General features: G+C 43.8%; 1 protein-coding gene across 3 annotated transcripts in view; it reads left to right on the plus strand.

Annotated features, from left to right (window-relative positions):
* Positions 1 to 26670, plus strand: part of LOC143930421 (uncharacterized) — a 277574-nt gene that overhangs the window by 190535 nt on the left and 60369 nt on the right. For all 3 annotated transcript variants that reach the window (XM_077454728.1, XM_077454727.1, XM_077454729.1), the window contains 2 exons: positions 1973 to 2054; positions 2272 to 2396. In XM_077454728.1, coding sequence (XP_077310854.1) covers positions 1973 to 2054; positions 2272 to 2396 — 207 coding nt within the window. The remainder of the gene's footprint in view (positions 1 to 1972; positions 2055 to 2271; positions 2397 to 26670) is intronic.

Consider the following 26670-nt stretch of genomic DNA (forward strand, 5'->3'; position numbering starts at 1 on the left):
GAGAAAAAAAATGATTACCAAGCTTTTGTTTGCATCATGTGATCAGCTGTCACAGCTGATGGCTGACAGCTGATCACATGGTAAGGGGCCGGACCCGACCCCTTACTTGGAACGGTGATCACCCGAGTCTCAGTGATCACAGCACGTTCTGCACGCACCCTGCAGGGCGTGCGCATGGAGCGTGCGCAGAGGATGCCGTCATATGATGGCCTCCCCCAGAAATTCAGGTCTGCTCTGTGGCCGTAATTCAGCTATAGCACGGACATCAAGTGGTTAAGTACCAATGTTTGGCACCATTCCACAAGTGTGCACAATTTTAAAGCGTGTTAAGTATCTATTTACTCGGCGTAACATCATCTTTCACAATATACAAAAAATTGGGCTAATTTTATTGTTTTGCTATTTAATTCATGAAATGGTTTTTGTTCCAAAAAAAACACGTTTGAAAAATTGTTGCGCAAATACTGTTTGCCATAAAATGTGGAAAACGACCGCCATTTTATTCCCTAGGGTAAAAAAAATATATAAAATGTTTGGGTGTTCTGAGTAATTTTCTAGCAAAAAAAAAGAAGATTTTTACTTGTAGGAGAGGAGTGCCAGAATATACATTTTTTTTCAAGTCTTCGTAAAATGTGATAAGAAAATGAATTTTTTTTTTTTTCAATTAAAATTTCTAACACACAGCATAGGCATACTTAGAATTACACCTCAAAATACATTCTACTTCTCCACCCAAGTATGGCGTTACTGCACGTGTGAGACTTTTTCACTGTCTAGCCACATGGAGAGGTCCAAAACCCAAGGAGTACTTTCATCTATCACTTAATTAGTCAGGTTAAAGAAAGACACTAGTTCAACCCAAAAAAAAAAAAACACACACACACACACACACATACTACACCCACAATGGATCCAGAGGAAGGCAAAAAAAAGCATGATTCTAATTGTTCCAGCGAGGGAAAAAAATCGTCCTAATCCTCCAAGAAGTAACCAACTACCCCCGTGTTATGACCTCCAAATATTAATATACATTTATATTTTGTGTATGAACTGGCCAGAACCAGCTCTAGAGGGAGTCTTGCACATTTTCACAGCTCTTACTGTGAAGAAGCTTTTTTTCCCCCTGACCCCTGTCCTCTGTAATGTCTACAAAGTGAATACCTCAACACCAAGTTCGCTATATGGGCCACTTATCTATTTATACATGTTGATCATATCCCCCCCTTAATTTCTTCTTCTCAAGAGAAAATTAATTAATTTCCTCTAATTATTCCTCATAGCTGAGCTCCTCTAGGCCTTTTATCAGTTTGGTTGCCGTTCTCTGCACTGTCTCCAGTTCTCTGATATCTTTTTTGTGAACTGGTGGCGGCGTATTCCAGATGAGGTCTTACTAATGATTTGTGCAGGGGCAAAATGATGTCGCTGTTTATTTGGAGTCTATACCTCTTAACGTAAGAAAGGAGTTTGCTAGCTATAGAAATTGCAGCTTGGCATTGCAGCTATTATTAAACTATAAATAAAGGCAAAACTGTTTTTTTTTTGTTTTTGAGTGTAGAGGGATTAGAACCCTTCAGTTTTTGTTCCTGTCTGTGCCCCCATTAAAGAGATTCACACTCTCTATGTGTCCTATTTACCTGTATCACTGAAATTGAAATTAAACAAAATCACAATTATTTTGGGGACACTAGTTCTGGTGACCTGGGCATCCCCAATTTCTCCTAATTTTCAGGGATTTACTCTCACTTCCTGTTTGGCTATGGTGCAGGAAGTGAAGGGAAATCTCAGCAATGGGACACAGATGGTGAAAAAACAAATCTGACAGGGGTTATAACCCTCCCTTGCTCTATGCAAAATGAAAATTGTTTCATTGTTATTTAAAATATGAAATGACACCTATTTCTTATTAAAAACAGGAAGACATAACAGTAATCTGTCCAGTACATAATATAACAATGATTTTTGTTTCTGACAGGAACAGTCAAGGATGAAACGATGGGGCAACGAAGGCCAAGGAGAGGGTTACTCACAGCAACAATGGAATCCTTACCCTGCAGGTCACTTATTTGATATCACATGAAGCATCACTGTCAAAGAACCATCTGTGTTACCCATAGCAACTAGCTAGATTCTTTCAATCAAATTCCAGCTGTCAGCAGAATTTGTCACTATGGGCAAGGCAGAGATGGGTTCCTTTTTAAAGCCCAACTGATGCACATGATAACTATGCAAATGTGTTTTATTTAATGTACTGTCTTGTTCCATGTTGATCAGGTCCTGCTGCAAACAACCCATATAGTTCACAACAGAATCCCCCACCATCAACCCAGCCAGCTGAAGAAGTAGACATGTCCGAGTTCCGCAAAGTGCTGCTTAAAGGAGAACCAAAAGTTTTAGGAGTAAGTATATGAACACATTAGAAATATTTAAATGGTTAGTCCACCAAAACTGATATTTCTGTTTCAGACATGGCCATGCTGATTTATGTACCAGCTCTCTAAATCCTCCCTTAGGTTTCTAGATCCATCAATCTACAGCCATTAAAAATGGGTACCAAATGAACCTTAACATTCTCCAAAAGTTTGACGTTTAGACCATTCTGTGCTTTCAAAGCAACTTCACTTCAGTGTGTCGTAGATTCCACAAGGTGCTGACATATTACAAATGTGAGAAATAGACATGAGTGGCATTATATAATGGAAGGAGAGAAGGAGAGAGACTTTGGTGATGTATCCAAAACAGTGTTTTGGATGGACCTGCTGTACAGAGACAAAACTTTGTTATTGAACATTAAAGTATAACTAAAGACAAAACTTTTTTTTTTAGTTTTGGATGGAGTAGAGAGAGATTAGAACCCCTGTCAGTGTTTATTGCTGCCTGTGCCCCCATTAAAGAGATTCACCCTCTATTTGTCCCATTTACCACTATCATTGAAAGTGAAAGTAATAAAAAGGAAATTATGGGTTGTGCCTGTGACGAGAGTCACTTTGGGCGGGGGGCTTGTGGAACCCAGCATACCTTGGAGAGCACTGGAAGCTCCTTGTCCAGCTTCCCCGACCCCTCCTATGTGTAAGTTACCCTGTGTCTATTAGGGGCACAAGGTGACCCAGAACTCCAGTTGGGTCTGCCTAATCCAACTCACCATACAACCTCACCGGATTCAGCATTTCCTTTTGACACTGTTGTCCTGGATTCTGTGTGTATGGTTTGTGCTGAAGAAGTGAAGGGGCTCTTTTCACTTGGGACTTCACAGACCATTGCTAGATAGTTTGAGATGGGGTGGGGGTTGGTATGTGTTTATTAAGTGCCTGTATCCCATTGTTCTATTGTTTGTGTCTGCCTTAGGAGCAACCTATTATGGGATGCATGTCTATGTGGATTAGCTGTGAGGGGGGAGTTTCTCCAGCAGCCACTCCCAAAGACAGTCTACTGATGAGAAGTTCGAATCCACCTGTGTCATGCTACTGGTGGAGAGGGGAGGGGGGAAATCCTCCAACAGCCTCCCTGCTGCTGCCGCCATTTGTGACGGACCCCCGTACTCAAGATGAGTTTGTCCGCCGTAGATGTTTCCTTCGTCCGGTACCAGGATGATCCAAGGTCCCTCAGAGCACCCAGTCATTAGCCGTAACTCAATTCAGGGTGAAAACAAACATCAGACTGTTTATTCAAACACATGTAACAACAACAGATATACACTTAGGGGACAATCACCCCCCCCCCCCCATCCAATCAGCAATAAGGGAACACAGATATTCAACATTTCAACAATAGACCACCTTATCAGCAGGGAGGCTGTTGAAGGATTTCCCCCTTTCACTCTCCACCAGCAGCATGACACAGGTGGATTCAAACTTCTCATCAGTAGACTGTCTTTCAGTGATATTAATAATAATTAATATCACTGCCCCTGAAAAAAAACTACAATTTTTTTTCTTTTTATTGATACATATCCCCCGGGGCAGTATCCAGACCCCCATACCCATTTTATGGCCAATTACTAGCATATAAGCCATCAAAATGGGCACTTTTGATTTTTCCTGTTCAGTTCCCATAGACAGCAATGGGGTTTGCTGTTGGCGTTAGAATATTTCCCATTTGGGATTTCTGCTGCGAACCGAACAGGGGGGTGTTTGGCCCATCCCTAGACAGGAGTTGCAAAGCCAGCAATTTGGATAAGCTGGAATTTAGATGCTGGGCATGTGGGAGACAGAGACTGTATTTTTTTTTCTGGGGCAGATAAATTTGTGTGCTGCTGGAAAACAAGCTGCAAAGACCTGTGACACCCTTCACTTTACCAGCATCCCTATCAGTGGAGGCTGCTGAGAGACAGGTCATGAGATTTACCGGGGGTAGACTTGAAAGGTGAGGAGCGAGGAGGAGAAGAATTGTGTCCCTTTCCTTTCAGGTGCTCTTGAGTGGTGGGAGGTTAAAGAGGAGTGCCACCTTTAAAAAAAAATATTAAAAGTCAGCAGCTACAAATACTGCAGCTGCTGACTTTTAATAAATGGACAATTACTTGTTACAGGGTCCAGCGATGCCAGGCAGCAGATGACGAGCAATCGCTCGTCTCTCGGCTGCCCCCACCGCCATCCTCTGTCAGGGAATCGGGAAGTGAAGCGCTGTGGCTTCACTGCCCGGTTCCCTACTGCACATGCGCGAGTCAAGCTACGCGTCTCCACTGGTCCCCGTTGTGTCCTGGGAACTGTGTGTTTTCCAGAATACAACGGGGGGCATCTGGGCTAGCTATTCCCGGAAGTGGGTGCAGATACCTGGATTATACAGGTATCTGCACCCCCCTCCCCCCTCAAAGGTGCCAATTGTGGCACCGGAGGGGAGGAGGGTTTTCCGATGAGCGGAACTTCCAGTTTAGGGTGGAGGTCTGCTTTAAATGCCTTTTCAAGCATTTGGTACCGAAATGGCTGGTGTTTTTGCCATGCTTGAGCTGCTTAAGGCAAGATTGCAACAGTGTGATTGGCTGCACGTGTGCTAAAAAAAGGCCCAGACAGCTGAGCTGTGGGAAGTGGGTTGGGATATAACAGCTCCACAATCTGATGGAGTAAGATGGCTGCTTTCCATGATGTCTGCCTCTGGAGGACATCCTGCCTCGGAGGGGTTATGCTTCACCCTCACTTTCCTCCTCTACTCCATCCAGCACCCAAGTCACATCAGTGACCTCATCATCATCCCCTCTATCCTCATCATCACTGGAACCAACTGGGCAATACGCTGCAGCTGGGGGAACATGACTGCCAATTTGTTGTTTATTAGTGTTCTCCCCTCTCTGTAGGCTCATGTTACTCTCTTCCTCAACTTCAGAGTCAGAACCAATATCAGAATCCAGTAATACCTGTGCATCGTCAAGGAGCAAGTGGCTGATGCTGTGTTCAAATAAATCGACTGACTCCTTTATGCATGACTATGGCAGGAGTAGACAAGAAGGCGGAACAAGCCACTCTGGCAGCTGCAGTGGACTGCGCATTAGTCTCTGCTTGGGTGATAGAGGATGAGGAAGATCAGAATGGTTTAGTAAGCCAGTCCACCACCTCCTCTGTATGCTGTGACTGGATAGCACGGGCAACATGACTAAAGAGAGAAGATGGTGCCCTTCCTGAGGGCTATGTCCACCTTTGCCTGTGGACACATACGCTGCTGGTCCCCTCACAGTGGTATAGGAACGTCTGCCTCTCCTTTTTGGCCTCCCAGACATGATGGGGGGGCTTATTACTAAAATGTAAAAGAGATGGGGAAATGTGTAATTGGATGCACTTTAATCAATGGAAAGTGGTGTTTGGTGCACTTTAACTTGAGTAATGCACTAATTGCACTTGGGGGCCAAGAATATGCATGCATCATACATACTAGGAAGAGAACATTTTTTTTAATAGATCAGAAGCTTAATAATAGCATGCAATGCCAAGCTGCGGTTTCCAAAGGGAGCAAAGTAATTTCTTGTAATAAGAGAGGTATGGGCTCCAGAGAGAAAGATATAATTTTGCCCCTGTACAAGTCATAAGTAAGATCTCATCTGGAATATGCAGTTCCGTTTTGGGCACCAGTTCTCAAAAAGGATATCAGGGAGTACAGAGCAGGGTAACCAAACTGATATGAGGCATGGGATAGATTCCCTCCCGAGGTAGTTCTGGCCAGCTCAGTAGATTGCTTTAAAAAATGCCTGGACTATTTTCTAAATGTACATAATATAACTGGGTACTAACATTTAAGCAAAAGTTGATCCAAGGAATATCTGATTGCCTCTCAGGGTATAGGGCAGGCACAGGACAAAAAAATTAATAAATAACACGCAGCAGCCGAAAAAAAAAAAAAGGATGGAGGATATGCAGCTCCACAGGCACACTCCACTGATGCACTAAAATATACTGCAGTAAAATTGCACTGACGCACTTCAATATACTGCAGTAAAACTGCACTGACGCACTTCAATATACTGCAGTAAAACTCCACTGACGCACTTCAATATACTGCAGTAAAACTGCACTGACGCACTACAATATAATTCAGTAAAACTGCACTACAATATACTGCAGTAAATATGCACTGACGCACTTTATTATACTGCAGTACTCATTCAAAGGGTGTGTGATGAGAAGAAAGCCAGGAAAAGCAAGTAACCACTGTATGTTTACAGTTATGACTGGCTGTAATTGGATAGGCTGGGGGGACACAGCTCATTGCCAATCGCCGTGCAAACTAGCAGTGTATCCTAAAGGACGCCATACAACGCCCGATCAGGATATCTTAACCATCGTCCGGACTTGATTTTACATTTGATTTTGACATTTCCGGGCGGGAACTGGTTAAAGATGATCTTCATCCAGTTTACAAAAAAAATTTAATTCAGCAGCTACAAATACATAACTGCTGACTTTTAATAAAAAGACACTTTCGAGGGATCCAGAGTCATCCTCAACCTGGCCAGTTTTTCACTGGTCTTCAGATCCCCAGTGCTAGCATGTTAAGCCAGCAGTGGAGTCACCTAGGCAGGTACCTGCCAAAACTAAGTACCTGTCTCCTCCCTCCCCCCCCCCCAAAAAAAACAATAATGTGCCAAAAATGTTGGGCAGGGAGGAGGACATAAGACAACAATAAGTTCCACTGGCAATTGAAAGCACTCAGTGAGCTATTTAGGGTCCTTTCACACGGGGCGGATCAGTTCTGATCCGCCCCGTGGATATCCGTTTGCTCAGCGGGGATCACTCTGCCGATCCCCGCTGAGCAGGAAGATGACAGGTCTGTCTCTGCACACTGCGCAGGGACGGACCTGTCACAGCGCCGCTCTCCCCTATGGGAGATCGGATGACGACGGACCGCAGTGCCCGTCGTCACCCGATCCGATCCGCAGACGGAAGGAAAAATAGCTTTTTCCTCCGTCACACTTTTTCGGATCGGAGCGGGTCGGATGTCAGCGGACATGTCACCGCTGACATCCGACGCTCCATAGAGCTCTATGGAGCACCCGTTCAGGTCCGCCTGAAAAACTGACAGGCGGATCTGAACGGGACATCAGTGTGAAAGGGGCCTTAGACTGTCGAGAAGACAATGCAGCCTTACAAAATCAGAAATCTCTCTAAGGCTAGGTTCACACTATCTTCGCATGTGTCTCACAGCAGGGGTCCGGTGCATCCTCATTCACTGTTTCAGGCACAATTTCAGCCCAAATTTTTGCCTGAATTAGGACCTGACCAATGCCAATTAAATAAAAAATATTAATAATTATAAATATACAAATTCCATTTAATTATAAAAATTAAGGAAAATTTATAAAAATTAAAAAAATCTTAAAATAGACAAAGATACAGTAACATCATAAGGAATATCTCAAAAAATAGTAAGGATTTTTATCATATACTAGTTTAAAATGCTTGGACACGTTATGGGTGACCACCCCCTTTAATGTTCCTGATATGTTCTTCTACCCGAATATGCAGGGCCCTGGAGGTATGTCCTATATATTGTATCCACATTCAAGCATTTATATGACACCAGTAGTGGAACAAGTAATTAAATCCTTGATATGATAACTTCCTCCAGTGATGGTGGAAATAAATTCTTTATTTTTCTTAGTATTACTCCTAGCAATACAACAAGTTTGACATCTTCCACATGCATGAAACCCTGTTAAAAAAACAAACAAGGTACTCTTCTGTCATGGTTATGCAATAGAGTTCGTCTGCTTACCTGTCTCCATGTGTTCATTTCTAGAGACCAGCTGACCCTCACCTGACTGCTTTTATAATCCATCTTCTGGCATGGCTCCACCCTAGCTCCTATCAGAGAACCCTATATTAACCTGTGCACTGCAAGCCAATCCTGCTGATCAACCTTTGTGTGTTAGCTTCCTGTTTCCTGCCGTGTGCTCTTCTACTGTTTTCCGTTACCGAGTTTGGCGTGTCTTTGACTATCCCTGTTTGCCTGTGATCCTGACCTTTTGGCGTGTCCCCGACTATTCTTGTCTGCTTGTGGCCCCGACCTTGGCTTTGTCCCTCACCATCCCTATCCTCCTGTTGCCTACTGGGGGCGTGAGCTGGGGGACCCTGGGGGTAGCGACCTGGAGCCAGTTGCAGCCAAGTCCATCCTCACCACTCGAGGCTCTGGTGAACACCTGCTGGCTCTTAGACTCCGCGCCCCAGGGAATCTTATGCTCTAACCCCGGTGGGACCCATCTTGGTGTTCTGGCGGCCCTGCCTTCCTATCACCTTGACCCCCATCCGCAGCAGTCAGCCGTAGGGTCCACAACCTTGCGGTGCACTCCTAATCCCTACGGGGTGCATCTGTCACCTGGTCTCAAGGTGACCTGACATCTTCCTATGTAAGGAGGGGGGTCTATCACCCCTGGGACAACCTTGTATTTCAACGTGAGGGCTTTCTTATATATAAAACCAGGATATTGAGGCAAGACAGGGCCAAATACTTTATGCAGATACCCTCACGTGGGAATAGACCCTCGAGAGACAATCCCCCGATATCACCTGCCCCCACTCCCCAGCCTTATAGAGGAGGACCCAATCAGAAAGGTGGGTCGACTGAGCCACCATCTAATTCTGGTTACTCCCACTCAGGACCACTACCCTTTAGGGGTAGAGGAAGGGGGAGGAGACCCTATGAAGGGGGTCCCCATAGAGGGAGGGGGAGGGACAACTGGTGATACCAACAGAACTCGCACTTACAAAGCCACCCTCCTTGGGAATTTAGAGGACCTGGACAGAGAGGTTGGGGTCAGAGGGGGGAACAGTATCAAGATTTTGGTGATTTCCAGAACCCGAGGAATGGTTCTCTGATGGTAAACAGTTCTCCCCTCTTTATAATCTGCCAGAAAACTGTCCCCCTAGTGTTTTTTTAGGGAAACCATGGATCCCACAGAACACTCAGGGACCAACTGGAAACACATGTGGGGGCAAAAGAAGAGAAAGAGAGGGAGGAGAGCAGGAAGAAGGGAGCAAAAAAAAAAGAAAGCACCAATAGGTAGAGGAAATTTTAGCATCAGTGGTCAGGATTTTAATAAAGATTCATTTAAAGTATTAGATAAGGGGTTAAAATGTGCCCCAGCTAAAATTTTTAATGCATTTTCTACTTATGTACACAAACAGATTTGTACGTACCTTGAATCAGAAAAAAATATTTTCTATCTTAACCAGACTCCAGGCCCTCTCAGAGAGAGAGAAGTTGTCATTCATACTTAAAAAATAAATTGGCTTTTAATCCTCTGAATGTGGACAATAAATTAATTGATATATTTAGGAATTTGGTAGTGGAAGACTTGGAATATTTAAATATTAAAACTATTAAACCTCCTCAGTGGTTGAGACAGGGGATTAATAGTATGGAACAAAAGAAATTTGTGCTGATTCTCCCTGCAGACGATGGGGGGTGTTGGCAATTATGAGTAAGCAGTATTACCAAGAGGAGATAGAGAGACAGTTGGAATCATACTCTCTGCTTAATAAGTGCCCCACCCATGCTTGAGTTAAAAAATAAATTGGAAGTATTGGTGGAGAAAGGGGAAATGAAAGGTATACTTATCAAGAGAGATGCATTATATGTTAACCCATTGGCTTGTAGAATGCCTATTATCTATTTTCTTACTAAGATACATAAACTCCCAGACAGACCAATTATCATGTATCATGTAGGTTCGCTATACACTATCATTGGTCATGGTGAAACGAGTCAGCCATCAAAAGTTTATCCTCAAATGTCTTAAGTTTTGTTTGAAACAAAATTATTTTTGGTATAGGGAAAATTACTATTTACAGACTAAGGGGGTAGCTATGGGGGCTAGGTTTGCCCCTAGTATGACAAACCTTTTTATGGCGTGTTGGGAAGTGAGTGATGTACTATGAGAGTGGCCAGGTGCATTGGTATTTTACAAGAGTTACATTGACAACCTTTTGATTGTATGGAACGGGGACAGAGAATCCTTTGATAGGTTCATGTGTAATATGAACAATAATTCAAATGTATTGTATTATCGTGGACTGTTAGTGAAGATAAAGTAACATTGGATTTGGGCATTTTTAAGGATCAAGGTTGCATATGGACTATGAATTACTGCAAACCTGCAGACAGAAATTCATATCCCCCAATAGACAGTTGTCTTCTTAATATTTGGCTGAATAATATCCCCAAGGACAAGTTCATCAGAGTAAGAAGTAACTATTCTGATGAATTAGACTATCTGAACCAATCAGAGGTTCTGGCTAACTGGTTCATTGAAAAGGGTTATGAACCCTCTTTTACTCAGAATGACCATTTTACTAGTAATGTCGGCGATCTGCGATTTTTATTGGGACTGTGACATTGCAGCAGACGAATCAGACACTTTTGACACATTTTTTGGACCATTGACATTTATACAGTGATCAGTGCTAGAAAAATACACTGATTACTGTATACATCTCACTGGCAGGGCAGGGGTTAACACTATTGGGCGATCAAGGAGTTAAATGTGCTCCCTCAGTGTGTGTTCTAACTGTGGGGGGATGGGACTGACTTTGGGGAAAGGACCAATAGTTGTTCTCCTCACCCCTGACAGTATGTGGATTTGTATGTCTTTTTTATATAGTTACATAGTAGGTGAGGTTGAAAAAAGACACAAGTCCATCAAGTCCACCCTATGTGTGTGATTATATGTCAGTATTACATTTTATATCCCTGTATGCTGTGGTCATTCAGGTGCTTTTTGAAACTATAGATGATACCACTGCCTGTGGAAAGGAATTCCACATCCTTGCCACTCTTACAGTAAAGAACCCTCTACGTAGTTTAAGGTTAAACCTCTTTTCTTCTAATTTTAATGAGTGGCCCCATGTCTTGTTAAACTCCCTTCCACAAAAAGTTTTACCCCTATTGTGCCAGGCAGTGCGAGACCAGGGGACGCCGAAGAAAACCGGCAAGGCTGACACCTGGCCTTTGATGGTACTCAAGGCCAAGTTCTGCTCAACCCCCCTGTGAAGGAAGGTCCAAATCTAAGCCACCGAGAAAGAACAAGGGTAAATGGCAAGTGCCTCACACCAGGATATGTATGCTATCCATGTCCGGTGGTAAATCTGCCCAGAGGAAGGCTTCCTATCCTTCAGCAGTATCATAACTTCAGCAACTGGCTCATAACAGCCAGGCCTTCAAAACCAGTGACTGAAACAGGATGGAAGATTGGTCCTTGGGACAGTAGAACCTCCCTGAGAGGCAGTCACCAAGGGACGTCAGAGACCAAGCACGCCAGGTCGGCGTACCAAGAACGACAAGACCATCTGGGCTTACTCGAATGACCATTCCTCTGGAAGAAGGAGTCCGGCATGGAGCCGTGCGGACTAGCAGGCCGCAAAAGCCATGACTTAAATTTTCGGTCACCCACCCCGAGTGCACAGGTCCGCGGGGGCACCGGACCAGGCTAGAGCTGAGGAAGGAGGGCAGATGCCCACAACGGAAACCCGCTCTAGGGCCATCCCACATGTCGCCCGGTAAGTAGGCCACAAAAGCCGTGGCCTGAATTAGCACCCGAGTGCTTGGTAACCCTCAAAGCCGCAGCCTAAATTAGTGGAAGGCCGCTGCAGGGGGGCGTAGATCTGTGAATGCCTCCCTGCACCCTACACCACTCCAGGTAAGGAGAGGAGGGGGTCCCTTACTTAACGCTCTAGTAAGTGCATGGCTGGCGCATAGCTGCGGTCTGCATGCGTTCACTGGCCAGACTGGGGAGACCACTGGATCTTTCTGTCCAGCTCGTCGCCCAGTCCAGTTGATTGTAGATCTCACAGGAAAAAATCCAAGAAAAAAAAAGTAGTTTAAAAAGAAAAAACAAAAAATTGCCAGGACCAGAGATCCCAGCAGGGAACTAGGTCCTTACTCCTGACTAGGCAGAAAAAAACTGAAGGCCTATAGCAGAGAGGGGGGTGTATATTACCTAGGGTTACCCATAGGCATAGTCTAGTCTTTTTTCTGCCTAGTGTCCTACTCTTGTAGGGGGCGATATAACCCTATGGTTCTTAATAATGGAGCACTGTGTCTGTCAATCATTGAAAGAGAAATTAATTTTATTTATTTTAAACATCCACAGATAAAACTAACTCTCTTATGCACATATGCACATATGCACATGAAATGTTAAAATTATGTAGAAGGCTGTCTGTTTGACAAAGCCAGTTAAATATTGCAATTTTACATTTTGTCATACATTCTCAAAAAATCCATAATCTTGCTAAACTAATAAATCGATGAAATACATTTCAAATCTCCACATGTTTCGTAAACCTTCATTCACTTCATCAGGTGTAGATGCTTCTGAGAGGGTGATTATAAAATTACATTTGACAAATTAGAAACCCGAAGTAATAATAATGCAAACATAAAGTCACCCGCATGGGCTGGATGAATCCAAACTCAAAGTGGGTTTTAAAAATGATATACCTACAAATCAGCTTCAAAAGATGATTAACCACTTGCCGACTGCCCACCGTCGTTTGACGGTGGCAAAATGGCACTCCTGTGCAAAACGCCATAGTTGTACGGTGGGTGCTTTAAGGAGCATAGGGGGCGCCCATGCCCCTCCGCGTCCCTAAGGAGCTGATGCATGTGCCCAGTGGCCACAATGTCCGAAGAGCACCTGCGATCACTCCTGACAGAGCGAGAATGGGGATTTGTGTGTGTAAACTGTAAGAGCGGCAAGGATGTGGAATTCCCTTACACAGACGGGGGTATCAGCGGGGAGCATCGATAGTTTGAAAAACCTATTAGATAAGCACCTGAACAACCACAACATACAGGGATATACAATGTAATACTGACATATAATCACACACATAGGTTGGACTTGATGGACTTGTGTCTTTTTTCAACCTCACCTACTATGTAACTATGTAAAACAAACACACAAATCCACGTTTTGTCAGGGGGGAGGAGACTGATCTGTTGTTCCTAGCATATAGTCAGTCCCATCACTCCACAGTTAGAACACACACGGAGGGAACACATTTAACACCTTCATCGCCCCCTAGTGTTAACCCCCTTCCCTGCCAGTGACATTTATACAGTAATCAGTGCATTTTTATAGCACTAATCACTGTATAAATGTAATTTGTCCCAAAAATGTGTCAAAAGTATCCGATCTGTCTGTCACTATGTCGCAGTCCTGATAAGAATCGCAGATAGCCGCTATTACTAGTAAAAAAAAAATGCCATAAATCTATCCCCTATTTTGTAGACGTTATAACTTTTGCACAAACCAATAAATATACGCTTATTGCGATTTTTTTTCAATAAAAACTATGTAGAAGAATATATATCAGCCTAAAGTAAAGAAGAAATTCATTTTCTTTTAGAAAATTTTGGGATATTTATTATAGCAAAAAGTAAAAAATATTGTGTTTTTTTTGAAAATTGCCGCTCTTCTTTTGTTTATAGCACAAAACGTAAAAAACGTAGATGTGATCAAATACCACCAAAAGAAAGCTCTATTTGTGGGGAAACAAGGACATACATTTTGTTTGGGTACAGTTTTGCATGACCACATAATTGTCAGTTAAAGCGATGCAGTACCGTAGCTCAAAAAATGCCTTGGTCAGGAAGGGGGTAAATCCTTCCGGGACTCAAGTGGTTAAAAGCCAAGCATTTTCTGGGAGCTAACTGCCAAGGGGTGCCTGTCCTGGGCCACAGGAAATATTCTGTATATAATCATCAACTTGCATCAAAATGTGTAGCAAGACACTGAAGTGACCCATTATATTATCTAAAATGCCATAAAAGAAAAGGGGTGCACTTCTTTGAAAAATCCAATAAAAAGTAGTGAAAATAACACTTATGCCATGTACATACGATGGGACTTTCCGGCAGACTTGATCTGGCGGACCGGAATCCGTCGAAAAATTCGATTGTGTGTGGGTTCCAGTGGATTTTTTTCCCCAAAAATCTGACGGACCTAGAAATAAAACATGTTTCAAATCTATCCGACGGATTCACGTCTGACAGACTAAAAATCGGGAAAACTGTTCGTTTGTGTGCTAGTGCGATGAACCAAATACGATGCAAGGGCAGCTATTGGCTACTGACTATTGAACTTCCTTGTTTAGTCCCGTTTACGTCATCACGTTCAAAAAGAACAGACTTTCGAATGGACTTAGTCCGGTCGTGTGTGGCCAAGTCTGTTTCATTCAGAAAGTCTGTCGGACCTCTGCCGAAAGTCCATCGGGAAGACCGTCGAACCTAGTCCGTCGAAAAGTCCGGTCGTGTGTACGCGGCATAAGTCAGAACTAAACGTTGGCCCAAAAATAATAACATTTTGTAAAGTGTATCTGCTCCCAGCTATGAATAATATTTAAAAATTACTATGATATTATTTAATAATACTATATAATAAAAATACCATTATAAAATACTAGAAAAAGAGTGCAAGTGTGAAGTATCATGAAGTTGACCATGTAAGGTGCAAACAAATGTTAGCTAAAACACAACAATAAGTGAAAAATCTATTTTTTTTGTGTTGTATATTTATTTTATTTTATTTTTATTCTTATTTAATCATATTTTGTTTTCTTATTTTATATTTGTTTTACTTTTATATTTTATTTTGATCTGTTTTGTTTTTTGTTACTTGTTTTACTATTTTGTTTCTAGTATTTTTCTGTTCTATTTGCTTTTGTCTTTGTTTTATACGTAATATTCATTCTTCGTCTTGAGGGGTGGTTGACTGTTGTCCTTATAACTTCCAACAATAGGTTTGGTGGGCAGTAGGTGCTTTGGCTGCATCTGCGCCATGTATACAGTATCTGGCTGGTGTCTGCGTGTGCATGTATGCATGTGCATGATGTCATCACGCTGTGATGTCTTAATGCCTTCTAATTGGACAGGGCTGAGTTCCATTTTGTCCATGTGTAGGTGGTTTGTATGGTGTCAAGGTGGCACCAATTACATGATGTTGGTGGGGGACTCAGGGAGTTCAGTGGAGATGGCTGGGATAGACAGTATATAGTCCTCTTTGTGGCTGTTATGTTGCTTTGACATCCAGGATTCCTGAGCCCACCAACACACACACTATATTACCAAAAGTATTTGGACGCCTGCCTTTACAAGCACATGAATTTTAATGACATCCCAGTCCTAGTCCGTAAGTTTTAATATTGAGTTGACCCACCCTTTGCAGCTGTAACAGCTTCAACTCTTCTGGGAAGGCTGTCCCCAAGGTTTAGCAGTGTGTCTATGGAAGGGTTTGACCATTCTTCCAGAAGCGCATTTGGGGATGGCTCCTTCCTGTTCCAACATGACTGCGCACCAGTGCACAAAACAAGGTCCATGAAGACATGGACGACTGAGTTTAGTCTGGGGGAACTTGACTGTCCAGACCTCAGCCCGATAGAAAATCTTTGGGTTGAATTAGAGCTGAGACTGTGAGCCAGGTCTGACCTCACAAATGTGTTTCTAGAAGGATGGTCCAACATTCCCATAGACACACTCCTAAACCTTGTGGACAGCCTTCCCAGATGAGTCAAAGTTGTTATAGCTGTAAAGGGTGGGCCAACTCAATATTGAACCCTACGGACTAAGACTGGGATGCCATTAAAGTGCATGTGCGTGTAAAGGCAGGCATCCCAATACTTTTGGTAATATAGTGTATGTAAGAATTTGGTGATATGGTCGCAAGTTTTATTTGTTTTTTGGGGGTTTTTAGTGCTGGGTTTTATTATGGTCACCTTCTTAACATGTGTTTAATTTATGTTTAGATTTCACTCATTATAATTTTTTGGCTAATGTTTGTTTGCACTTTACACGGTCACCTACATGGTACTTCATCCTCACACTCTTTTTATAATATTCTTCATAATTGGCAGCAAATACACTTCATATAATTTTATTATTTTTGGGTCAACACTTAGTTCTCACTTAGTGCACCCCCTTTAATTTTTATGGCATTTAGATAATATAATGGCTCATTTCAGTGTCGTCTTACACTGTTACACATTTTGATGCAAGCTGATGATCATATTTCCTGTTTTAGTGGTATGACTGTGGACCCTTTTCCTACAGCTTCTGGGACAGATGCCCTTTTGGCGGTTACCTCCCAAAAAATTCTTGGCTTTTAGGCTGGGATCACACTTAATACGGATGCGGCTCACAGCAGTGGCCTTGTGTGCGTCCCTGTTCTCCATTTCAGGGATGAATCAGGCCTGAATTTTTGCCTGAATTCGGACCTGAAACAGAGTAAAAAATGCACCGGACCCAGCGGCTGTTCCACCGGAGATATGTGAACTGGCTCCATTGAGAGGCAGTCACAATCTCCTGTCCAATTTGCATAAGTGTAAACCCAGCCTTAATCATCTTTTGAAGTGGATTTGTTGTTGTCAGAGTATTGAAATAATGCGCTGGAAGCTTCTTGGATACTGCAAATGGCTTTACTTTTATGAAGGAATATCAGAACATCTTACAGCATGTCTTTATCATGGAACAGGAACAAGGAGCATACAAGTACATATGGTACTTCCTCTGATTACCTTACCATAGATACACACTACAGGGCCACCTGCTGAATAGATAGGTACAATGCATACATTATTGTTCACATTATAAAGCAACTTTGCATTACATGCTGTTCTTTCAACACTCTTCACAATAGCATGTGCTTTGTCAAATTATATTTAGCTGCTTCTGTATATAACTATGACGTTCCTTCAATAAAGGCTTGGTGAGTGCATCAGCAGTCATCTTCTCTAACAGGCAGCATTGAATGTCAATAACATGGGCGTCCACAGAACTTTTTTCAGGGGGGGGCATAATTTTAGGGTCACCCATGCGCCACCCCTTTTCGACAATGTCATTATCACATTATCATGGTCAGAGACTGCAGACATAGTACAGTCCCTAGGATAAGTAGTGGATAATGGCCGACAGACCCTCTTACCAGACCCAGCGAAACTACAGCAGTGATCCATCCGGCTGGACGATTGCTCACTCTGGGTTCCCCAGGGGCGACTCTGGTCAGTAGTGTAGTATGTCTGTACCCTGGCAGTGGCTCAGTCTTTTTCCCCCTGGCGGTGCTGGGCAGTGTGCCTCTCTCTGGTGGCACTGGAAAGGATGGCTCTCTGGTGGCACGGGCCAGTGTAGCTCTCTCTGGCTTCTGCCCAGCACACTCCTCGTTCTTTGTCCTGTAGCACTCTCTCCCTTACCTTTTTTCCAGGCTGCAGTCTCTCAATCTCTCTCTTGATCGAGCTGTGGCCCCCTCCCTTTAGAAAATGGGGCTGCCAATCTTTGGGACTACATGTTCCATGATGCTCTCCTCTCCTAGTCTCCTTTGATTGGCCCTCAGTTGTGGCCAATAGGGAAGTAACGGAGTGGGCAGGAAGTTGGGCGGGGAACCTGGTGAGAGCCGCCGTCTCTTCTCCCTGACAGGAGAGAGGGAGGGTGACCGGGGGAAACCTGATAGCCCACAGCTCACCTTTCTCCTGTCACAGCGCCGCCGAGTTCTCTGCTGGACTGAGCAGGGAAAAGAGCCTGCAGTCCCTACCTGCAGATGCCTATGATCAATAATTCCTTGCTCTTGATTGTCCCTCAGTAGGTGATACTTGACGTCGATGTGTTTGGATCTAGAACTGACCCTTTCTGATTGTGTAAGCTTTATACAGTATCTCACAAAAGAGTACACCCCTCACATTTTTTGTAAATATTTTATTATATATTATCATTTGACAACACAGAAGAAATTATATTTTGTTACAATGTAAAGTAGTGAGCGTACAGCTTGTATAACAGTGTAAATTTGTTGCCCCCCAAAATAACTCAACACGCAGCCAATAATGTCTAGACCGCTGGCAACAAAAGTGAAAATGTCCAAATTGGGCCCAATTAACCATTTTCCCTCCCCGGTGTCATGTGACCTATTAGTGTTACAAAGTCTCAGGTGTGAATGGGGAGCAGGTGTGTTAAATTTGGGGTTATCAGTCTCACTCTCTCATACTGATCACTGGAAGTTCAACAAGAACTCTCTGGGAATGCGAAAAAAAAGATTGTTGCTCTACATAATGATGGCGAACCTTGGCACCCCAGATGTTTTGGAACTACATTTCCCATGAGGCTCATGCACTCTGCAGTGTAGTTGAGCATCATGGGAAATGTAGTTCCAAAGCATCTGGGGTGCCAAGGTTCACCATCACTGTCTAGTTTATAAGAAGATTGCCAAGACCCTGAAACTGAGCTGCAGCATGGTGGCCAAGATCATAAAGTGGTTTAATAGGACAGGTTCCATTCAGAACAGACCTTGCCATGGCTGACTAAAGAAGTTGAGTGCACATGCTCAGAGTCATATCCAGAGGTTGTCTTTGGGAAATATATGTATGAGTGCTGCCACCATTGCTGCAGAGGTTGAAGGGGTGGGGGGTCCGCCTGTCAGTGCTCAGACCATATTCCACACATTGCATCAAATTGGTCTGCATGGCTGTCGTCCCAGAAGGAAGCCTCTTCTAAAGATTATGCACAAGAAAGCCCCAAAACAGTTTGCTGAAGGCAAGCAGACTAAGGACGTGGATTACTGGCTGGAACCATGTCCTGTGGTCTTATGAGACCAAGATAAACTGTTTTGGTTCAGATTGTGTCAAGCATGTGTGCCAGCAGCCAGGTGAGGATTACAAAGACAAGTGTGTCTTGCCTACAGTCAAGCATGGTGGTGGGAGTGTCATGGTCTGGGGCTGCATGAGTGCTACCAGCACTTGGAAGCTACAGTTCATTGAGAGAACCATGAATGACAACATATACTGTGACATGCTGAAGCAGAGCATTGATCCCCTCCCTTTGGAGACTGGGCCGCAGGGCAGTATTCCAACATGATAATGATCCCAAACACACCTCCAAGATGACCACTGCCTTGCTAAAGAAGCTGAGGGTAAAGGTGATGGACTGGCCAAGCATGTCTGCAGACCTAAACCCTATTGAGCATCTGTGGGGCATCCTCAAACAGAAAGTGGAGAAAAGCAATGTCTCTAACATCCACCAGCTCCGTGATGTCATCATAGAGAAGTGGAAGAGGACTCCAGTGGCAATCTGTGAAGCTCTGGTGAACGCCATGCCCAAGAGAGTGCAGTGCTGGAACATAATGGTGGCCACACAAAATATTGAACTTTAGGCCCAATTTGAACATTTTCACTTAGGAGTGTACTGACTTTTGTTGCCAGCGGTTTTGACATTAATGGCTGTGTGTTGAGTTATTTTGAGGGGACAGCAAATTTACACGGTTATACAAGCTGTACACTCTCTAATTAACATTGTAGCAAAATGTCATTTCTTCAGTGTTGTCACAAGAAAATATATAATAAAATATTTACAGAAATGTGAGGGGTGTACTCCCTGTTGTGAGATACAGTACATCCCTGGTTGTTTACAAAAATGGGAATTGGGGTTTGACATGTCTATCCCAATGTCCACAAAAAGTTGACAAACCCATATCGCTTCTGAACATGCATGTGCTGCTGCAATGTACTTTGCTTCAGATGAAGATAGAGCGACACTTACTTGTTTTCGACTAGACCAACTTATGGTTCCTTCTACATACTGGAAGATGAATCCACTTGTGGATTTGCGGTCTGTGCAGTTCCCGGCCCAATCAGCATCCACATATCCAAGCAGTTTTGGATTTGAGGTTGCTGATAACTATAACTCCATCTGAATTGTTCCTTTGAGGTACTGTATCACTCTCTTTATTGCGTTCTAGTCACGCTGACAAGGAGCTGAGACTTTCCTGCATAGTATGCCCACTGCTGCGGCTATGTTTGGTCTTGTCACAGTGGCAACATAGCAGCTTACTGATTGCTATGTGATATTGTTGGGTAGCAAGTTTTCTGCTTCATTGCTCTTTTGATAGCCTGATTACATAGGAGTTTTCATTTGATTTGCATCTTGCATATGAAATTGTTCCAAGATTTCAGAGATTTTCCTGAGATTGGTTAAGAATAAGGATGAGCCCTAAGTTTGACTCGAACATCGGGTGTTTGCCGAGTAGCAAACAATTTGGGGTGTTCACGTAAAATTCGAAAGCCACAGAAAACCCTTTAAAAGTCTATGGGAAAAATCAAAAGTGCTAATTTGAAAGGCTTATATGCACGGTATTGTCATAAAAAGTGTTTGGGGGCCTATGTTCTGCCCCAGGGGACATGTATCAATGGAAAAAAAAAGTTTTAAAAATGTCAGTTTTTTTGGGACCAGTGATTTTAATAATGCTTAAAGTGAAACAATAAAAGTGAAATATTCCTTAAAATTTTATACATGGGGGTGTCTATAGTATGCCTGTAAAGTGGCGCATGATTCCCGTGTTTAGAACAGTCTGAGAGCAAAATGAAATTTCTAAAGGAAAAAAAGTAATTTAAAAGTACTCGCAGCTATAATGAATTGTCGGTCCCGGCATTAAAAAAACAGCATGGGATTCCCCCAAAGTCCATTACCAGGCCCTTCGGGTCTGGTATAAATATTAAGGGGAACCTTGAACCAAATTGAAAAAAAAATTGCGTGGGGGTCCCCCCAAATTCCATGCCAGGCCCTTCAGGTCTGGTATGGATATTAAAGGGAACCTGCGCCAATTTTTTTTTGGAAAAAATGGCGTGGGGGTCCCCCTCAAAATCCATACCAGACCTGATTTTAAGGGGAACCCCATGGCAGAATTTAAAAAACATGGCGTGGGGGTCCCCCCAAAAATCCATACCAGACCCTTCTCTGAGCATGCAACCTGGCAGGCCGAAGGAAAAGAGGGGGGATGAGAGAGCGCCCCACCTCCTGAACTGTACCAAGCCACATGCCCTCAACTTGGGGAAGGTGCTTTGGGGTAGCCCCCCAAACACCTTGTCCCCATGTTGATGGGGACAAGGGCCTCATCCCCACAACCATTGCCCGGTGGTTGTGGGGGTCTGCGGGCAGGGAGCTTATCGGAATCTGTAAGACCCCTTTAACAAGGGGACCCCCAGTTCCCAGCCTCCCCCCTGTGTGAAATGGTAATGGGGTACAAATGTACCCCTACCATTTCACAAAAAAAGTGTGAAAACTGTAAAAATTACATAACACAGCTTTTATTTTATTTTTACTTGTGAACTATCTGATTGTAATCCTCTTGTTCAAAACAAGTTATAATGTCATCAACATAGATAAAGATGTATATCCATCTGTCTTCTTGATTCCTGGAGTAGAGACAGGGGTCTTCTTTACTTCTTGAGAATCCTTCTCTGGAAGTACTTTGGGGGTTATTTACGAAAAGGCAAATCCACTTTTCACTGAAAGTGCACTTGTAAGTGCAGTCGCTCTAAATCTAAGGGGTAGATCTGAAATGAGTAGAAGCTATGCTGATTTTATCATCAAATCATGTGCAAGCTAAAATGCTGTTTTTTATTTTCCTTGCATGTCCCCCTCGGATCTACAGCGACTTTACTTTTCAAGTGCACTTGCAGTGCAAAGTGGATTTTCCTTTTGTAAATAACCCACTTTGTTCACTTTCTCATTCCACATCATTGCAGATTGCTTAAGGCCATAGATGCTCTTCTAAAGTGTACACACAAGGTTGTCTCCTTGCTTAAACCCTGGTGGTTGCTCCATGTAGAGATCTTCCTTAATGTCTCCATATAGGAAAGCAGTGTAAACTTCTAGGTGTTTCACTTGCATTCCCTTCCCGGCTGCAATGCTAAGAAGTGCTCTGATGGTGGAATGTTTTACAACAGGAGCAAATGTTTCATTGTTATCTTCACCGAATTTCTGGGAGTAACCCTTAGAAACTAGTCTGGCTTTGTATTTGTGAATATTCCCTTCTGTATCTGACTTTAATTTGAAAGTCCACCTATTTCCTATAGTTTTGCAATTAGGCGGGAGCTCTGTGAGTGTCCAGGTTTTATTTTCTTGATGTGATTTTAATTCTTCTTCTGTTGCCTCTCTCCATTTGTCGGCTTCATATTTTGGCAGTTTTTCTATGTCTTCCCTGGATGTTGGTTCAAGTATGTTATGTGTTTTGACAGTACGACAGCTTGCGGGGGTGGTATCCCCTTTGTAGTGGATCTTCTGATGTCAGGCAGATTTCAGGCAGGTCAACAGGATCTGGTGGGGAACGTGATTTAGTCATTGTGAGTTCCACCTCTTGTTCTGAGTCCTGTACAGGTTGGGCTCTCATCAAAATAAACACCACGGCTTATTGTCGCTTTGTCAGTCTTTGGGTATAGGATTCTGTAACCCTTAGTTTGCTGGCTGTAGCCTACTAGAATGCCCTCTATGTCTCTGTTCTCCAGCTTGAATCGCTTTTCACTTGGAATATAGGCATATGCTTTACATCTAAATACTCTGATGTGCCCTATGCTTGACTTTGTTTAATGCCACATTTCGAATGGAGTACTTTTAATAGCTTTTGCCGGTAGTCTGTTCTGTAGGTAGGTTGCAGTCATAATTACATAGTTACATAGTTAGTCAGGTTGAAAAAAGACACAAGTCCATCCAGTTCAACCACATGTCTACTTCTCCCCAGTACTTGTGAGGTAGGTTGGCATCCGGCAACATACATCTGCATCTGGCCATTTCTATAAGAGTGCGATTTTGCTACACCGTTTTGTTCAGGAGTATATGGTGTGGTTGTCTGGTGTACTATTCCTTGTCTCTTCAGGTATGAGGCCACTTCTTTGCATATGTATACTCCCCCATTGTCGGTGTGTGTTATTCCTGGTTTGAGTTGGAAGTTGTTGCTAGACAAGTTTCTCTTATGTTTCATTCTTGTGTTTCATCAGATAAGTAGTTGTGTACTTGGAATAATCATCAATGAAAGTCAGTGGATATCTGTTCCTGCCTGACGTAGGAGTTTTCATTGGACCCCAAACTTCACTGTGTATGAGCTGCAGGGGGTGGGTTGGTTTGGCTTTTGATTCAATACAGCATTTGCATTTCATGAGCACTTTGCAGGGCGCTATTGTTATATCGAGATCTGAGGGCCCCCTTTTTAAAAGAGGCTTCCAAATTCTGATAATCCACCTGCCCGCAGACCCCCACAACCACCAAGCATCTTTAACCACTTCAATACCAGGCACTTAAACACCTTCCTGCCCAGACCAATTTTGAGCTTTCAGCGCTGTCGCACTTTGAATGACAATTGCGCGGTCATGCTACATGGTACCCAAATGAAATTTTTATCATTTTTTTCCCACAAATAGAGATTTCTTTTGGTGGTATTTGATCACCTCTACGGTTTTTATTTTTTGCGCTACAAATAAAAAAATACCGAATTTTAACCACTTCAATACAGGGCACTTAAACACCTTCCTGCCCAGACCAATTTTGAGCTTTCAGCGCTGTCGCACTTTGAATGACAATTGCGCGGTCATGCTACACTGTACCCAAATGAAATTTTTATCATTTTTTTCCCACAAATAGAGCTTTCTTTTGGTGGTATTTGATCACCTCTACGGTTTTTATTTTTTGCGCTACAAATAAAAAAATACCGAAAATTTTGAAAAAAAAAATGTTTTTTTTTGTTTCAGTTTCAAAACTTTGTAAATAAGTATGTTTTCTCCTTCACTGATGGGCACTGATGGGGCTACACTGATGGGCACTGATAAGGTGGCACTGATGGGCACCAATGTGGCACCAATGAAGTGGCACTGATAGGCGGCACTGATAGGCGGCACTGATGGGCGACACGGATGGGCGACACGGATGGGCGACACGGATGGGCGACACGGACGGACACTGATAGGTGGCACAAATTGGCACTGATAGCTGGCACGGATGGGCGGCATGGATGGGCATGGATAGGCGGCACAGGTGGGCATGGATAGGCAGCACAGGTGGGCATAGATAGGCGGCACAGGTGGGCATAGATAGGCGGCACAGGTGGGCATAGGCGGCACAGGTGGGCATGGATAGGCGGCACAGGTGGGCACTCAGGCGGCACAGGTGGGCACTCAGGCGGCACAGGTGGGCACTCATAGGCGGCACAGGTGGGCACTCATAGGCGGCATCGGTGTTATAGTAATGGATGCCAATCAGTGCCAAACAATAATGCATGCCAATCAGTGATGCCCATTGTGGCCACTGATTGGCATCCATTATGGGCACTGATTGGCACCCATTGTGCTGACTGGCACCCTGGTGGTCTAGGGAGGATTATGTATTTTTATTACCTTTTCCCTGGTGGTCTAGTGGTGTCCCTGGTGGTCCAGTGTGGGCATCCTCGGGGGGGCTGTGCTGATAATCGATCAGCACAGACCCCCCCTGTCAGAGGAGCAGCCGATCGGCTCTCCTCTACTCGCGTCTGACAGACGCGAGTGAGGGAAAGCCGATCACCGGCTCTTCCCATTTACACTGTGATCAGCCGTGATTGGACACGGCTGATCACATGGTAAAGAGTCTCCGTCGGAGACTCTTTACCGAGATCGTAGTTGCCGGGTGTCAGACTGACACCCCGCAACAACGATCGCCGCGATGCGCGCCCCCGGGGGCGCGCAGCGGCTTATTATCCTAATCACGTCATATGACGTCGGGTTAGGATAATGAAACCACTTTGCCGCCGTCAATTTGTAATAGGGCGGGCGGCAAGTGGTTAAAAAAAAATATATGTTTTTTTTGTTTCAGTTTCAAAACTTTGTAAATAAGTAAGTTTTCTCCTTCACTGGTGGGGCTACACTGATGGGCACTGATAAGGCGGCACTGATGGGCACCAATTATGTGGCACCAATGAAGTGGCACTGATGAGGTGGCATTGATGGACACTGATATGTGGCACTGATAGGTGGTACTGATGGGCACTGACAGGCAGCACTGATGGGTGGCACTGATGGGCGACATGGATGGGCACTGATAGGTGGCACAAATTGGCACTGATAGCTGGCACGGATTGGCATGGATGGGCGGCACAGATGGGCATGGATAGACGGCACAGGTGGGCATGGATAGGCGGCACAGATGGGCATGTGTGGGCACTGATAGGTGGCACGGATGGGCACTGATAGGCGGCACGGATGGGCACTGATAGGCTGCACAGGTGGGCACTCATAGGAGGCATTGTATTGTTATACTGTACTAATGGATGCCAATCAGTGCCAAACAATAATGCATGCCAATCAGTGATGCCCATTGTGGGCACTGATTGGCATCCATTATGGGCACTGATTGGCATCCATTGTGGCACTGACTGGCATCCCTGGTGGTCTAGGGAGGATTACCTTTTGCTGGGCATCCCTGGTGGTCTGGTGGCGTCCCTGGTGGTCCAGTGTGGGCATCCTCGGGGGGGCTGTGCTGATAAGCGATTAGCACAGACCCCCCTGTCAGAGGAGCAGCCGATCGGCTCTCCTCTACTCGCGTCTGATAGACGCGAGTGAGGAAAAGCCGATCACCGGCTCTTCCTATTTACACTGTGATCAGCCGTGATTGGACACGGCTGATCATGTGGTAAAGAGTCTCCGACGGAGACTCTTTACTGAGATCGTAGTTGCCGGGTGTCAGACTGACACCCCGCAACAATGATCGCCACAATGCGCGCCCCCGGGGTCGCGCAGCGGCTCATAATCCTGATCACGTCATATGACGTCCGATCAGGATTATGCAACCACTTTGCCACCGTCAATTGCCTATAGGGCGGGCGGCAAGTGGTTAACCACTTGACCACTGGGCACTTAAACACCCTTAATAACCAGACCAATTTTCAGCTTTCGGTGCTCTCACATTTTGAATGACAATTACTCAATCGTGCAACACTGTATCCATATGAAATTTTTGTCCTTTTTTTCACACAAATAGAGCTTTCTTTTGGTGGTATTTAATCACCGCTGGGTTTTTTATTTTTTGTGCTATAAAAGAAAAAAGAAAATTAATTTTTCTTAGTTTTTGTTATAAAATTTAGCAGATTAGTAATTTTTCTTCATAAATTTTGGCCAAAATTTATACCATTACATATCTTTGGTAAAAATAAGTACAAATTGGTGGATATTATTTGGTCTTTGTGAAAGTTATAGAGTCCACAAGCTATGGTGCCAATATCTGAAAACTGATCACACCTGAAGTACTGAAGGCCTATTTCAATTCTTGAGACCCTAACATGCCAGAAAAGTACAAATACCCCCCAAATGACACCTTTTTGGAAAGAAGACATTCCAAAGTATTTAGTAAGAGGCATGATGAGGTTTTTGAAGTTGTCATTTTTTCCCACAATTCTTTGAAAAATCAAGATTTTTTTCC

Source organism: Lithobates pipiens, unplaced genomic scaffold (genome assembly GCF_037356315.1).
Source record: "Lithobates pipiens isolate NorthernLeopardFrog02 unplaced genomic scaffold, aLitPip1_a1.2 Scaffold_25, whole genome shotgun sequence".
NCBI classification, from domain to species: domain Eukaryota; kingdom Metazoa; phylum Chordata; class Amphibia; order Anura; family Ranidae; genus Lithobates; species Lithobates pipiens.